The sequence below is a fragment of the Phaenicophaeus curvirostris genome, chromosome 5 (assembly GCF_032191515.1).
Source record: "Phaenicophaeus curvirostris isolate KB17595 chromosome 5, BPBGC_Pcur_1.0, whole genome shotgun sequence".
Classification (NCBI taxonomy): Eukaryota; Metazoa; Chordata; class Aves; order Cuculiformes; family Cuculidae; genus Phaenicophaeus; species Phaenicophaeus curvirostris.
Window position 1 is genome coordinate 62,750,145 of NC_091396.1, and position 16,523 is coordinate 62,766,667.

Genomic DNA, 16,523 nt, shown 5'->3' on the forward strand with positions numbered 1-16,523 from the left:
TAATATTTTAAAAGCAAAGTTAGGGTCTGACAAGAGCCACTCAAATCAACAGAAAGTCTCATTCTGGGCTTTACTATAATTCCTGGGTGAGCAAGGGCATTCACAGTTGCTGTCTCCTTCATGGCAAGTCATTAAAGCTGTTTCTACTTTAGATTGCTTTTCAAACACAAAATTCAAAGCCCTGACACTGTCTCAAAATAGAAATACTTACACAAGATGTGTATAAATATAAAGTTTATTCAGTATAGTGTTTAGAAAAATAAGTTCACATCATCTCAGAATACAAATAAAACACTTAATTGTCCAGGCACAAACCCCTATTACAGTACAACAAACATACATACTTTAGATCTCTTTGGTTGGGTAATTCAGCACAGATATGTTTGATGACACACTCTGGGGCGGCATCATCTAACAGTGCAGTAAAGACTTCTGATTATTCCCTCTTCTAACATGTACATTCTGCTTAAGTTTTGTATTTGTTGTAAGGCACAATAAACCCATATCGCAGAAGTAACTGGTTAGTTCTGGACAAACAGTACATGCAGCAAAAGAACAAACATCCTCTGAACGTGAATCCCTAAAGTCAGAAGATTCACCCCCTCCTTGAGTTCAGAAATGTAAGAAGCTAGTTTTAAATTATATGAAACATACAGGGTATAAAATATCCTTCAAGATAATAACTGCTAGGAGATACAGGAAGACTTCAGGTCTCCTTGCTTGTAAAACATAATTACTTTTGTTTCCAGAGTTATAAAATCATTATTCTTCTTATGATTTGAGATGTGTTTCAATCACAAGCACGAGGCAATTTGTGCCCCTAGAGTCATGCACATGTATTTTGGATGAACCTGAAGGGATGGACTCTTATTGGTTGCTCATCTGCCCTTGCTAAGAGAAGCGCACAGGCGCCGGAGATCTACCTACGGGAAAAGCTCCTGTGCACACGAGGCCAAATTCTGCCCTGCTTAATTTAAACTGAAAACTGTTATTGAGGCAATTTTGCAGGATTTGAAGTCAGAATCTGTCCATTATTGTCATTAACCTTGGATTGATAGTAATAACAATAAAGACAGGTCCAACCTTATTTCTGGCTAAAGCAGCTTTCTGAATGTGTCTTCCTGACTCCACAGGCAGGGTAAAGCCATAAATGAAAAGAGGTATATGCTTTGATAGACCGTGACTGTTTTTTTTCTAATTATTAGCCTTGTGCACTGGTTCTACACTGTCACCATGTACTGGGCCAAATCCACCTCGACCCACTCCAGTGAAATGAATGGACCGTATTCTCGGCTGGTGTGAACAGATGTGGAAGTCAGTGGAACTGTGCTAGTTCAGCCCAGCCGAGGACCTGGCCGGTAGATGTGTGTGATTTACGTGGCTGAAATGTCCTTTAGGTAAGACCACAGGAATAATGCTGCAAATAGCCCAGACAGAGCATTTGATATACTTATTTCTGGTTCTTTGCAACACTACAGGCAAAACAGAGGCAGCTTTAATTAAAAGTAGTGAAGAACAAAGGGTTCTTAACATCATGTTTTGTAGGAATTTGCTGAAACTTTAAGCGTATTTTTCAAAGCTGAGTCTGGGACCAGAAAAGCAGTAGAATTTGGCAATGTTTCCTGTAACATTTCCAGTAGACTTACAAGTTACAAACATATGTGAAGCTGAAATGATCTTTTATTCTCATCCATAAGAGAAGAGGGAGGGAGAAGAAGGAACACGTATGCCAGATGGACATACCTTCTATTTAAGCAACAGAACTTGATAATAAGGACTGTTTGCAGGGCTTGGACACTCACTGCCATTCACATGTGTGGAAGGTGAGTTCTCATATCCCCTAAACACAATTTAAAACCCTTGGGAATCCATGGAGCAATGCCTTATTTACAGCAGCTGAAGATCCGGCCCCAGACACTTTTCACGGCTTTGAGTACTGTCTATTTAGAGCAGTTGCCTGCTTGCTCGAGGGCCACATAATAAAAACTGACCCTTATTTTACAGTAGGAGTAAAACTACTATTTAAATATCTACTTTAAAAACACTGTACCGTGCAACAAGTCTTTATATTGTGCATATGTACCTGTAGAAAACATGAGGTTATAACTACGTTACCTGGAGGGAATGACACTTAATTTCAATGGGAGAAAGAAAGAGTAAAACGCAGTAATAAAATAAGTTACTTGATATCTGGAAGACTAGAGTAGATTAATCTTACTTTATCCCAAACCACTGCTTTTATGTACACCCTCCACTCCCACTGAAGAGTGGGAAGTCTCCTATTAGAAGTACCAGACACTCCAAGATACGCGCCACTGTAACAAGACACACAGTTTTCACATCAACTGTGCTGCAAAGCCATGGAACTCAGAGCCTCAGTAACATAATGAATGCAAAGGAGAAAAAGTTTAAAAAGAAGTAACAGGTACTGATGTGACACGACAGTCTTCTCAGCTATGAGACCAGATTACACCAACAGCTCAGAGAGTGCTCTGAAGTACTCTCTAGCCTGCCTCCAAATATAGTCTGAGCTTCACTGACCAAATGTTAAGCCCCAAACAACTCCTTCAGAGCCATGCACGCATCCTCCATTAGTAAGACAATGACACAGGATCCTTCTAGTTTTCCAAATTATTGAAAAAATTCATGCAAAGCAGATAAAGCTACGGCTACCGTCATCATCATCTTGGTTTCAGGGGTGAAAAAGAGGTGGGAAGCGGATTGCTCATGCTGGAGCCCAGCACACAGATAAACAAGCAGAGCGGAGAGGAGAACTCTGGACTATCCAATTCCCTGCTCATGCAGAGATCCTCTGAATGTCACGGGAAGATGTGCCAGGGCAACATATAGCTCCGTGTTCTGCTTGTGATAATCTCCACTTTAAAGCACTTGCCTTGAACTTTTTGCTGGGGAGCACGCGGGGACAGCCAACTGCTTAGGGCTGCTTCTGTCTGCAGAGCATCAGGGACTCGGTACAGCTGCAGAGTGCAAGCCTTCCGCACTTGCTCCTCCTTTTCCCTGCACTTCTCCCTACAGCCCCAGAGACTCTGGCTCACAGCATGGACTCCAGCTTCAAGATTCCACATAACACCTTGCCAAGCACGCTGTATTCAATATAGTGCAAAATGACAGCGAGGATACCTATGCCATGCTCCCGGCACACAGAAACAACCTTCATTCCTCAAAGGCTTTCCACAGAACCACTTAACAAGCAAGACAGAAACAGACTGGGATGGGCTACCTCTATTCTCTTTCCTTTCCATGTTTTGCCCTTTACAAGTGATCTTGTTTAGTCCTGAGCCTGATTCAGAGCCCACAGAAGCTTATTTCCCACTGCCTTCCAAAGGCTTCGGATCAGGCCCCTGAGGAGGATGAATACATGCTCCAATTACTGTATATATTCACATTAGAATAAAAAAAAAACAACAAAACAAACCCACAAAAATTAACAGCATGTAGTCTCTATACATCTGCATTCTCATTATTAGTTTAAAGCTTAAAGATGTGCTTTTCCACGCTACAACGACTCCTCTGGAGGAAAGGTAAGACCTGAACCACCTGCCCAGAGCCCTCCTGGTTCTGCTGTCCCCAGCACAGCAGAAACGGGAGACTCATCTTCCTTAGCCAGACAGAGACCACGGCTGCTCTCACAAGCCCTTCGGGCAGCTGCAGTTCCCACCGTCAGCCCCCATGCTGCTTATTTGGGAAGGATATAAAAATACACGCTTAAATGCACTCCTGGATGGGGGCCTGCTTGCTTGAACAGCAGCTGAAGCCCTCCCACACGGGTGATTTGGCCAATGGGTCTGTGTAAACACGGGGCTCCCTTCCTTGGCCTGCCCAGCCAACCTTTCCTGCTCATCTGCGCAAGGCTGGAGCCAAGACCTTTCCCTCGGCAGCACGGCTCTGCCCGTGGTCCCTCTCCGGACTCCTCCTGCCTTGTTGACGTGGTGCAGAAGGACCGATCTTTGGCTCTCTGCACCGCTAGTAAATGTCACCCACGATGACCGAAAGACTGAAAATTCCTCTTACTCATGCAAGTAGGGGCACTGAAATCAGCAGGGCTACTTGCAGAAGTAAGGCATCAGGATTTGGCCCTGAGGACGGATATTTGCAAATCAGTGTTTTTATTCCTCCTGCCACTGTGCTTTAGTAACAAAGATAAGGCCACTAGGAAGAAAGGCACATGGAATTCTGTAAAAAAATACACAAAAAGGTTCAACTAATTAGCAAATTTCTAACAAAACAAACAAAAAACCCCTGAACACTAAGACAGAGGAAATAGAGACGGGTACCTCTTGGGTTTGTGAGACTGGGAGTTCATTTTCTAGTTTCAGTGTGATTAACGTTTTACTTTTACAGTCTATTGCTTGAAAAACTACAAAAAAAAAAAAGGTAAAACCTTGTCAGAAATAACTACTTTACTTCCTGCTCAAACAATAAAAATAAATTAAACAGCCAGAAAATGTTTTCCTTTCCAATGCGTTGTGTCTAAAGTGAAAGGGAACATAAACCATAAATAAAATCCATTGTACTAGGTTTTTTTTTAAAAAAAAAGTCTCCTTTAAAAGAACTGAAACAATATTTACATTCATACTGGAGAGAAAGCTTCTGAGTTGCATAATTAGAGTTTCTAATGATGCTTTTTCTGGTGCACTGACAAAATGCTAGCCATAGCATTTAGAAACCTGCAAGTGTTTCATGACAGATTTTTGGTTTGAACACCAAGTCTGCTGGAAAAAACAAAAGCAAACACACCAGTAACAATATTGTTTATGATTTTGTTTTGTTTCTTAACCTCAAACAACTTAAGTGTAGCCGGTGAGGTATCGTCTAGAGTTCCTTAAAAATTTCTCAATGCCCATGGACTAGAAGTAAACAGCAAAAGTGACTGCATTGTTTCTACACTTATGGAGCGAGATTTATGTTTTCTGTGTAAAGTTAGGAGTGTATACTTACTGTTGAGAGTATGTTGTACTAATGACAGTCTAGTTAAATTATCAGGGTAGTATCTCTTAGCCAAACCTGAACCCATTTGCTCAGTACTTGCCTTTGCATTTCCTTTCTCCTTTAAGCTGCTTAGAAGAGAATACTGCATGCAAACCAAGTGTAGCGACCTAAATCCTTTGCTGGAGACTCCTCTGTACATTGATTCAGACCCTTTAAATGTCCTTCTGTTTTCTTTAAAGGAAAAAAACACCCACCAATCAAACAAAAAAAACCCCAACTTGGTGCTTGTTAGGGCCTCAACAGACTTATCTATTAAAACAGAAAGCCAGAAAAAAAATGTTACAAGTCTTGCATATCTTCATCCATCTGAACTGTCTGCAGTTTGGCAAGTTCTTTTTTGTCTGTTTCCAGTTCTTCACAAACAGTGTCAACCATGTTACTCATAACATACTTGGATTTTGAATCCAGCATCATTAAATTGCCAGTTGACTTACTCTCAGAACTAGGCAAGAAATTCTCCTTGACATCAGGTACAGCTTGCAGAACTAACCTGTGCTCTCTGACAAAATCCTGATGTACTTGCTCAGAGGGGTGGCTGACACGGTCTCCACTTGTAGAAACGATTTCTCCAAGCACGGGCTGCGCTGTAGAAATGGACAACAGATCTTGACTGGTAATGAGAGAACAGTTCTGAAGAGTTGCATAGTTAGTGTTGCTGATAGATATCACGGTCGAGGTACTGGTCACAGGCGATGACATGGACTGGCTCTCTGAGATACCAGAGTTGAGTTCTGCAGCATTTAAAAGAGTTGGTGGGGTGAGGGAAAAATTATGTGAGGGCGTTACATTCACTAACGAGGACGCCAGGGACTGGAGTCCTCCACTGGATAAATTTTCAGAAGACATGTTAACGTTTAGTTGCGTGTTCTGACTGACTGGCATCAACTGAGAAAACACAAGACTTCTTTCCAGTCCTTCTTGCTTGACAGAGCCTACCGCCTGGCTGGAATTGGGAACCGTATAAACGACTGCACTTGGAGTGAGGGGGCTGAAGAAAACCTTTCCTTGCTGTACTGTTGAAGACTCAGTCGTAAAAGTTCCTCCATCAGATGTGCTGGGATTTACTGAAACGTTACCTGGAGAAACAGAAGCAAAAGAAAGGAGAACAGATTATAGTTGGCAGAGAGTTTTGCAGTTATTTTGTTAAGAGGGTTTGGTCTTTCTTATGTTTGCAGTACACACATATGCTAATATTTCACATAATGCAGAATAGCATTGTTTATAACAGGCAAAAGAAATTTGGTACAAAGAAATAAAAGCCGTTAATAGCTTCTAGAAATAATAAAAAAAGGGTTCTGGCATATTAGGTGTCTTTCAGACTCTCACTAAGGAGCAAAAAGTCCCTGGCCACGTGATTAAAATGAACGTGCTTTGGCCTTCACTCAGTGCGACCACTCCATTTCAGTCTAAGAATAGAAGCATCAAAAGCTATTAAAGATAGTTCAGTGACAGACTACAGCTTGTGTGTGGGATCTGGAGACACGTCACATGAAATCCACTACTGCTGGGCAGAACCTACCTGAGCCAACCTGTCCAGAAACATCAAAACCCAGCACCTTCTCTACAGCTAACTAGGCAGTCTGTCAGGCACTCAGCATTTCACCTTGCTTTCCCATGTTTTCTAAAAGCCTAACCCTACTACATCCACCACGCTGTGCCAAGCCACCCAGCAACTGTCTACCCTTGCTGAAAGCCACGGCACTGCTTGTGCAATGTTGTAGCTCGCCAAAGCAAGAAGAGGTGGCCAGAGATGACCTGAAGTTGGTTTTACTGGACGTCATCTAAGCTGTCATTATAATAATTCTTAAAATTACGATAAACCGGCTCTTGGAGCGGCATCCTGATTCAAACGCCCCTCTGTCTCAAAAACTGTTTAATCAGAATTTAAACAGGCTACAGCTGGAGACACCTGATTTTTTTAAAACAGCACGGAAGATGCATTTCTCCCCTGGAGAATATTTTAGCTCCCTATGCCTTTCCATTAACAAACAATGATTTTTCCAAAGAAGTTACTCATATGTGTAAACTACAAGAATAAAGCAAGGCAACTTGAAATTACATGGCAATAAGATATAGAACCACAGAATGCTGTGGGCAGGGACACCTAACACTGGAACAGGCTGATCAAAGCCTCATCCAACTTGGCCTTGAACACCTCCAGGGATGGGGCAGCCACAACTTCCCTTGGCAGCCTGGGCCAGTGTCTCACCATCCTCACAAGAAAACCTTCCTAATATCTCATCTGAATCTCCCCTCTTTCAGCTTAAAACCATTCCCCCTCATCCTATCCCTGTACTCCCTCATAAAGAGCCCCTCCCCTGCTTTCCTGTAGCCCCCTTTAAGTACTGGAAGGCTGCTATAAGGTCTCCCCAAGGCCTTCTCTTCTGTAGACTAAGCAAGCCAAACGATCTCAGCTTGTTCTCATAACAGCAGTGCTCCAGCCCTCTGATCATCTTTGTGGCCTCCTCTGGACTCCCTCTAATGGATCCTTGTCTTTCCTGTGCTGAGGGATCCAGAACTGAATGCAGAACTCCAGGTGAGGTCTCGTAAGAGTGGAGTAGAGGGGGAGAATCACCTCCCTTGACCTGCTGGTCATATCATTTACTGTAGCTTACTTAAAATAGCGGGCAGCACACTTCAGTTGCAATAGGCAGCCAGCTATCCATCCTTCTCACATTAAGAAAAACAAAAAAGAATTCAAAGAAGCAAAGACAGATCTTGACTTTTCTCCGCACTGCACTGTGACCAATGGTGGATCACTCTCCAGCAGGAACTGGTATGCTTAACAATGGGGAAAACGTTCAGAGAGGAACTTACAAGTCTTCGGTCTTAGAAATACAGCAGCTCCTTACTACTTAAGGGACAGGATGCTCTCCCTTCTGCTGGCTGTCAGTTTATGCCTCAGAGCGTGTGGGTTAAACGGCTTCTGTAATTACAGGTGGTATTCTGACTAAACTTCTCTTTCTCATCTTGGGTAAGCTACATACCAATAACTTCCAGTGACTGCAAGTGCTGTATTTCAGGATCTTATAACTTTGCACCCATTTAAAATGTGTTTGTTTGGCTTCAGTGTTTCTCCTCATATAATTTTAAGAGCAAGAATAATTCACTCCCTATACGTGTCTAACTGAAATAGGCTAAGATGAGCACAATTTGATTTTTTGTTACAGTACTCATGGCTCCTGAAAGTAGAAATTTGTTCAAGTTTAATCATTTTCATAATCGAAGATACAGTGGCTAATGAGTAACAAAGCTGCTCAGTTGTGCTTTAGAACAAGGATCCAGAGCTAGGCTTGCAGTCCCCAGGATTCTTCCTGGCTGGCCGCAAGTTTCAGCCTACAGTGTGTTAAGACAAACTCTAAACCGAACTTAGGGAGGAGCCTGCGCACTTGGCACATGAACCTGCGATGACATATTTCCCTTGGACTGAGGGCAGTTTTATCCAAATACCCTCGCCTTTTGTATCCACAAGCTATTGCATATTTTTCTATTGTTTCCCTGCAGTTTAATCTTTTGTAATTACAGGGCAGAAAATTATGTAGGAGCATAACTGCTTGGTCCTGTTGTGTAATTTACAATTTCTTTCTGTGAAACGTTTTAGTAAAAAAAAAAAACGACAAAAAAAACCCCTAAAAATCAAAACAACCACCACAAGAACAACAATGGTAACAATTTCCAGCTGCCTCAATTTTCATTTTTGAACCTTCTCACTAAAAAAATTCAGTGGCAAATGGGGAATATTTTGAATTGCTAAAACATGTAAAATTTACAGATATTTGTGAAGACTGCTACCATGGACTTCTGAGAGCAGCATGAGGTGGAAGGGGTGTAAAATACCAGATCTCCTTCTCTGCTCTTAGTAGAGAAGCTCAGCCACAATTAGTAGACTGTCCATGAGCGTAACCCATTACAAAGGAAGGCAAAAGGCACTATTTGATGCACTGTGCATGACTGTGGTTCACACCAAAGTACTGCAGCTTCTAAAACGCTACTGTACCCATTCCTAACTTTTTCTCTTACCATAAAAGACAAAAATTTTACCTTGTGAAGCTGCCACAGAAACAGGAGGCAGCTGCAGAGAAGAAAATCCAATGCTTCCATTCAGCAGCTGGCCATTTGTTCCTGAATTGGGGATCTGGACAATGCCATACTGGTTTATTTGGACAGGAGCAGTAAAAGTAACCACGGAGCCTCCGTCTTGGGAAGCAGCGGTTTGTATGCTTTCCCTTTTCACTTCTGAGCTTGGTATCAATCCTGGGAATGAGACCGGGATGTTGGTGGGACTGAAGGTGGCTGCTGCGGCACTGGGGACCGAAGCCTGAAGGAGTTTGAAGTCCTTAACATCTTCTGATGAAGATGACAGTATGTCAGTAATGGAGACCCCGTTGCTCACAACGCTCGATGTGGTTTTGGGTGAATTTAAGGTAACTGTCTGCGAAGCCCCGACGCTGAGTCCATTGAGAATGACACCATTGGGTCCCTGAAGAAAAGAGCTTCCATTAAGAAAGACAGGAGAGGTGCTGGCAGGCACGAGGTTTCCATTCAACAAAACGCCAGATGAGCTCAAGGCTATTTTAGTGTTTCCGAGCTGCTGCATGTAGATGGGCTCCATGTGGCTGGGAAGGCTGAGGCTGGTAACACCATCGGCTGAGCTGGAGAGCGGATGGGGAGACAAATCCTCCTGCCCTTTACTGGATTCATCTTCTGTGCTTGGGTTGCCATCTGATTCACTGTGGGAAAAGATGGAGAGGTGACATGGCATTACCACAGTCTGCCAGGGAGCCCCACACCAAGGGTGGCTGCGTGCTTCCATACAGTTTGAAAGAGCTTTCCTGAATACTTCTGTGTTTTGCCTTTACAAGGCACTTAATTTCATGGAATCACAGAATGGTTTGGGTTGGAAGGGACCTTAAAGCCCATCCAGTTCCAACCCTCCTGCTGTGGGCAGGGACACCTCCCACTGGATCAGGCCACTCAAAGCCCCATCCAACCTGGCCTTGAACACCTCCTGGGATGGGGCAGACATGACTTCCCTGGGCAACCTGGGCCAAGGCCTCCCCACCCTTTTTGTGAAGAATTTCTTCCTCATATCTAATCTAAATCTTCCCCCTTCCAATTTAAAGCCATACCCCCTTATCCTACCCCCGCATTCCCTGATCAAGAGTCCCTCCTCAGCTTTCCTGGAGCCTCTTTCCAGCACTGGAAGGCTGCTCCAAGGTCTCCCCAGAGCCTTCTCTTCTCCAGGCTTAACAACCTCAACTCCCACAACCTGTCCTTGTATGGGAGGTGCTCCAGCCCCTGGATCACCTTCGTGGCCTCCTCTGGACCTGTTCCAACACTTCCATCTCCTTCTTATGCTGGGGATTCCAGAACTGGACACAAGACTCCAGGTGGGGGTCTCACCAGAGCAGAGGGGCAGAATCCCCTCCCTCACCCTGCCGGCCGCGCTGCTTTGGATGCAGCCCAGGACACGGTTGGCTTCTGGCCTGCGAGCAAGCATTGCCAGCTCATGTCGAGCTTCTCATCAATCAGCGCCCCAAATCCTTCTCCTTAGGGCTGCTCCCACTTCTCTGGGCAATTTCAAGCCAAGAGGGAGGTTTCTCAGGGAGAGGACACATCGAAACGAGGAAGAACTTTACAGAGCGGGTTATGAGCAGTGAATGACACCACCCCTCCTCTGTGCCCACTGCAGGGGGCTACCTCGCCCCCCTCTCTCCCCACTAGCCCAGACTGGGGTGCACCGGGGGGGTCGGGAGCTGGCTGGGAAGGGGCGTGGGAGGTGGGGGGCTGCCTTTGTGCCCCTCTGCCGGGGTTTTTTAGGCGCCTGGGCTGCATTTTTCGGTCGCTCCCTGCTCGGCTCCCTCCCCCCTCGCCCTTTGATGTGTCTCGGGGAGGGGGCCGCGGCGGCACAATCGCGCCCGAGCCGCACAAATGCCTTGGGGCCCTCGGCAGAGGTTTGTGCTCCCGCTCTCCTCCTCCCTTCCCGGGGAGAGAGGGAGGGAGGGAAAGGAGAGAGGGGAGGCGGGGAGGTCACCTCCACCTGCCCGCCCTGGGGCCCCGCCGGGGGGAGCGGGGAGAGACGGGGCGGGGGGGGGGGGGCGCACAGAGAGAGACATGGGGGGGGGCACAGAGAGACATTGGGGGGTCGGGGGGGGGGCACAGAGAGAGACAGGGGGGGCACAGAGAGAGACAGGGGGGGCACAGAGAGAGACAGGGGGTGGGGGGGGCACAGAGTGACATTGGGGGGGCACAGAGAGACACTGGGGGTCGGGGGGGCACAGAGAGAGACGGGGGGCACAGAGTGAGACGGGGGTCGGGGGGGCACAGAGTGAGACGGGGGGTGAGACACTGGGGTTGGGGGGGATACTGGGAAGGGGGCAGAGATACTGGGAGGAGACGCAGGGGGGTGGCAAAGATACTGAGGGGGACACGGGGGGGGCCTTGGAGAGGGGTACTGGGGGTGAAGCACTAGCGGGGGCAGAGACATGGAGGGGATACTGGGGAGGGGGGCAGAGATACTGGGGCGGGACAGACACGGGGTGGGGGGAGAGAAACACGGGGGTGAGACACTGGAGGGAGGAGGCACAGGGGACACTGGGGGGGGAGGGCAAGGGGGGGACACGGGGTGTGGGGGGGGCAGAGACACCGGGGGCAGGCAGAGCGGGGAGAGACGGGTGGGGGGCGGAGGGGGGCAGATCCCCGGGAGGGACATAAGGAGAAACGGGAGGAGGGCGAAGAGGCAAAGACCCGGAGGATCAGAAACACGGGGAGGAGGCACAGGGGGGGAGACATGGGGGGTGGGGCAGAGTCGGGGGGTGGGGACGGGGCGGGGGGTAGAAATACGGGGAGGGGAGAGACGAGGGGGTGGGGGTGAGAGCAGAGATACGAGGAGGAGGCGCAGGGGGAAGATATGGGGTGGGGTAGAGCCCCAAAGCCGGGGGCGGGGGGCAAGCGGGCACAGAGACAGGGGGGACACAGGGGAATTGAACAGAGTCCCGGGATGGAAACGGGGTGGGGGGAGAAACACGGGGGGGAAGGCTGCAGGGGCAAGTGGGCACAGAGACACGGGGAGTAGGGATGGGGGGAGGGAGGCAGAACCCCGGTGGGGGGCACAGAGATGCGGGGTGGGGACATGGTTGGGGGAGCACAGAGCCTCGGGAGGGAGACAGGGGGGTGCAGAGACACGGGGTGGGGGGGCTGGAAGGGGGCAGAGCCCGGTCGGGGCTAGTCGGCCCCGCGGGGAGCAGAGGGCAACCCGACCCCGTCCCGCTCCCGAGTCAGGTTTCAAAACAAGAGCGGAGCGGCGGGACCCCACACCCCCGCGTCAATGATTAACTCTGTCAGCCGCCACAATTAAACACAAACGAGTTCGGTTTTTTTTTTTGGGGGGGGGGGGGGGGGGTGAGTGCACAAACAAACAACCTCCCCCCCCCCCCCATCCCCTCTCTCTCCACGCAGCCCACGGGGCGCCCGGGGTTGCGGGGAAGAAAAGGAGAGGGGAGAGCGGGGAAGGGTGTCCCGGGAGCGGGGAAGTTTTCCCGGTGCGGCTCGCCTGCCTGCGTGCCCGGGGTGTGTGTTGGGAGCGAGGAGGGAGGGGGGAAAGGCCGGGAGGACGAGGCGCTGGGAAGGTAAGCGCCATGTTTGCAAGGGAAGAAAGAGCCGGGAGAGGGAGGGAAGGCAGGCGGGCGGGAGAGGGGGGGCGGGGAGGGGACGAGAAGAGGGAAGGAGGGGGGGGGGAAAGTTTGCGAGTTGGCCCTCACCTTTTGGACTGGGTCTCGGAAGGGTTGCGGTCCCGCTGGCGGCGGTTCTTGAACCAGTTGCTGACCTGGGTGAGGGAGAGCCCGGTGATCTTGGCCAGGTTGCGCTTCTCGGCGGGCGAGGGGTACCGGTTCTGCTTGTAGAGCTCCTTGAGCGCGTTGCGGGACTTCTCCTTGAAGCAGTAGACCGTCTCCTCGCCGTCCCAGATGGTCCTGGGCAGCGGGAATTTCCTCCGGAGCCTGTACTTGTCCACCGCCCCCAAGGGTCTGCCCCGGGCTCGCTCCGCCTCGGTGTAGCGAGCCTTGTACCAGAGCTCCTGCAGCAGCGGGTGGTTGGAGGAGTCGAAGTTGTGGCTCTCCAGGATGCTGTACAGCTCGGCGTAGATGCCCTGGTGGAAAGCCACCAGCGCCCGGGCTTTCATCAGGCTCTCGTTGCCACGTAGCAGATCGCTCGGGGGCAAAGACCAGAGGAACCTGGCCAGGCGGTCCAGGTTCCCACCTTGCTGCAGCGCCTCGCACACGCAGGCGACGTGGTCCGGGGAGAAAGCCAGGGGGGTCTGCGAGGAGGAGGAAGAAGAGGAGGAGGAGGAGGAGGAGGAGGGAGAGGAGGCAGCGTGGTGGTTCCTCGCCAGCAGCTCCGCGTGGAGCAGGACCTGCTCGGCGGCTCCCTCCTCGGCGGCGGGGCCGGCGCGCTCCGCGGGGAACGGGGCGGAGGGCGCGGGGCCGTCGGGGGGCAGCTCCATCGCATTCTCCTGCTTGATCTCCACCGCGCTCGCCACCTCGCCCGTGGGGGAGGCAGAAGACATGTTTCGCTTCGTTTCCCTTCTCTTCCACCCCCCCCACCCCCCCGAAGTCCCCTTCTTCTCCTCCTCCTCTTTCTCTTCTTCCCCCCTTCCTATCCCGCTGGGAAGTCCGCTCTCCTCCTCCTCCTCCTCGTCTCTTTCCTCCTCCTCCTCCTCCTCCTCCCGTCTCGGCCGGCTCTAGCCGATCGGGTCTCCTCGCGGCGGCTCCCGGCGCTGCCAGCGGGCTCCGCTCCGCCGCTCCCCCCGGCGTGACTCCCGGCGCCGCCGCGACGCTCGGCGGCCCCGCAGCGGGCGGCCCCGGCCGCGCCCGCCCATTGGCTGCGCCGCGCGGGGGGGGCGGGGCCGCGCGCGTCGCCATGGCAACTGTCAATCATCCCCCCGCCCCCTCCCAGCTCCACCTGGATGAGACGGGGCGCTCCGCTCTGCTCCTGCCGCTGGGGCTGGGGGAGGGAGGGAGGGAGGCAGGCAAGCTCCCAGGGGGAGGATGCGGTTGGCTGAGGAACCCTATGGGGTTGAAGTTCTCAGGGTGATGCTGCAGTTGGGTGAGGGCTCCACGGGGTTGAAGCTTCCAGGGTGATGCTATAGTTGGGTGAAGATTCTACGGGGTTGAGCCTCTTAGGGTGATGCTGCAGTTGGGTGAGGGCTCTAAGGAGCTGAAACGCTCAGGGTGATGCTGCAGTTGGGTGAGGACTCCGCAGGGTTGAAGCTCTCAGGGTGATGCTGTAGTTGCATGAGGAACCCCACGGGGTTGAAACTCTTGGTGGGATTGAAACTTGGTGGGATTGAAACTCTTGGTGGGATTGAAACTCTCAGGGTGGTGCTGCAGTTGGGTGAGGACTCCACAGGGCTGAAGCTCAGGGTAATGCCGTAGTTGCATGAGGAACCCCACAGGGTTGAGGCTCTTGGTGGGACTGAAGCTCTCAGGGTGATGCTGCAGTTAGGTGAGGGCTCTAAGGAGCTGAAATGCTCAGGGTGATGCTGCAGTTGGGTGAGGGCTCCACAGGGCTGAAGCTCAGGATAATGCTGTAGTTGCATGAGGAACCCCACAGGGTTGAGGCTCTTGGTGGGATTGAAACTCTCAGGGTGGTGCTGCAGTTGGGTGAGGACTCCACAGGGCTGAAGTTCAGGGTAATGCTGTAGTTGCATGAGGAACCCCACGGGGTTGAGGCTCTTGGTGGGATTGAAGCTCAGGGTAATGCTGCAGTTGCATGAGGAACCCCACGGGGTTGAAACTCTTGGTGGGATTGAAACTCTCAGGGTGGTGCTGCAGTTGGGTGAGGACTCCACAGGGCTGAAGCTCAGGGTAATGCTGTAGTTGCATGAGGAACCCCACGGGGTTGAGGCTCTTGGTGGGATTGAAGCTCTCAGGGTGGTGCTGTATTTGGGTGAACACTCCAAGGGTCTGAACCTCTTAAGGTGATGCTGCAGTTGGGTGAGGGCTCTAAAGGGCTGAAATGCTCAGGGTGATGCAGCAGTTGGATGAGGGCTCCATGGGGTTGAAGCTCCCAGTGTGGTGCTGCAGTTGGGTGAGGGTTCCGCAAGGTCGAAGCTCTCAGGGTGATGCTGCAGTTGGGTGAGGAACCCCACATGGAGTGCTGAGTCCAGTTCTGGAATCTTCAACACAGGGAGGATATGGGACTGTTGGAATAGAGAAGGAGAAGGATTCGGGGTGCTGACTGATGAGAAGCTGAACATAGGCTGGCAGTGCTCACTCACAGCCTAGAAACCAGCCGTGTCCTGGGGTGCATCCAAAGCAGTGTGGCCAGCAGGGCAAGGGAGGGCATTCTCCTCCTCTACTCCAGTCTCATAAGACCCCACCTGGAGTCCTGTGTCCAGTTCTGGAATCCCCAACATGAGAAGGATGCGCAACTGTTGGAACAAGGCCAGAGGAGGGCTGTGAAGGTGATCAGAGCTGGAGAACCTCCCATATGAGGACAGGCTGAGAGAGCTGTGGTTGTTCAGCATGGAGAAGAGAAGGCTCCAAGGAGACCTTAGAACATCTTCCTGTACTGAAAGGAGCTCCAGGAAAGCTGGGGAGGAGCTCTTGATTAGGGAGTGCAGGGATAGGATGAGGGAATGGTTTAAATTGGAAGGGGGAAGATTTAAATTAGATATTGGGAAGAAATTCTTCACAATTAATGTGCTGAGACACTGGCCCAGGGTGCCCAGGGAAGCTGTGGCTGCCCCATCCCTGGAGGTGTTCAAGGCCACGTTGGATGAGGCTTGGAGCACCCTGATCCAATGGGAGGTGTCCCTGCCCATGGCAGGGGGTGGAACTGGATGGGCTTTAAGGTCCCTTCCAACCAAACCATTCTATTATTATTATTATAGAATTGCTTTGCTGGAAAAGAGCTTTGAGATCACTGAATCCACCTGCACCTGCCCACTGCTAAACCACATCCCTGAGGACTACATATCCCTGTCTTTTAAACCCTTCCAGGGACGGTGAGTCAACCAGACTCTGCCAGTGCCTGAGAACCCTTTTGGTGAAGAATTTTTTCCTAATCATAGAATAGCTTGGGTTGGAAGGGACCTTAAAGATCATCTTGTTCCACCCCCAGTCTGAACCCCTAACCTGTCCAATCTGAACCTGTCCTGGTGCCCCTTGAGGCCCTTTTCTCTCGCCCTTATCGCTTGGATGAAGAGACCAACAACCACCTCTACAACCTCCTTTCAGGGAGCCGTAGACAGTGATAAGGCCCTTAGATTGTTATTATTGGTCATTATTATTATTACTATCGACCCCCGGCACCCGTGGCTAATTCATGAGGCGGCAGAGCCCCTCCCCGTGGCAGCCGCAGCTCTCGGGCCGGTTCGGGCGGTGACCGGTAACGGTACCGGGGCGGAACGTGCGCGGGGCGGAACGTGCGCGGGGGTGGCGCGAGGCGCGGGGGGGAGCGTTTGGCGGAGGCACCGCGGGCGGAAGGCGGAAGGCGCGGAGGGAGCTGGGGGG

General features: G+C 50.6%; 1 protein-coding gene across 1 annotated transcript; it reads right to left on the bottom strand.

Moving 5' to 3' along the window:
• Positions 1-217: 217 nt before the first annotated feature.
• On the bottom strand, positions 218-13,592 carry LOC138720515 (homeobox protein SIX4-like). The gene is made up of 3 exons (XM_069856809.1): positions 12,771-13,592; positions 9,052-9,740; positions 218-6,086 (listed from the first exon to the last, which is right to left on the bottom strand). The coding sequence occupies exons 1-3, from the start codon at positions 13,571-13,573 to the stop codon at positions 5,290-5,292; spliced, it is 2,289 nt and encodes a 762-aa protein (XP_069712910.1). The 5' UTR covers positions 13,574-13,592; the 3' UTR covers positions 218-5,289.
• Positions 13,593-16,523: the final 2,931 nt, after the last annotated feature.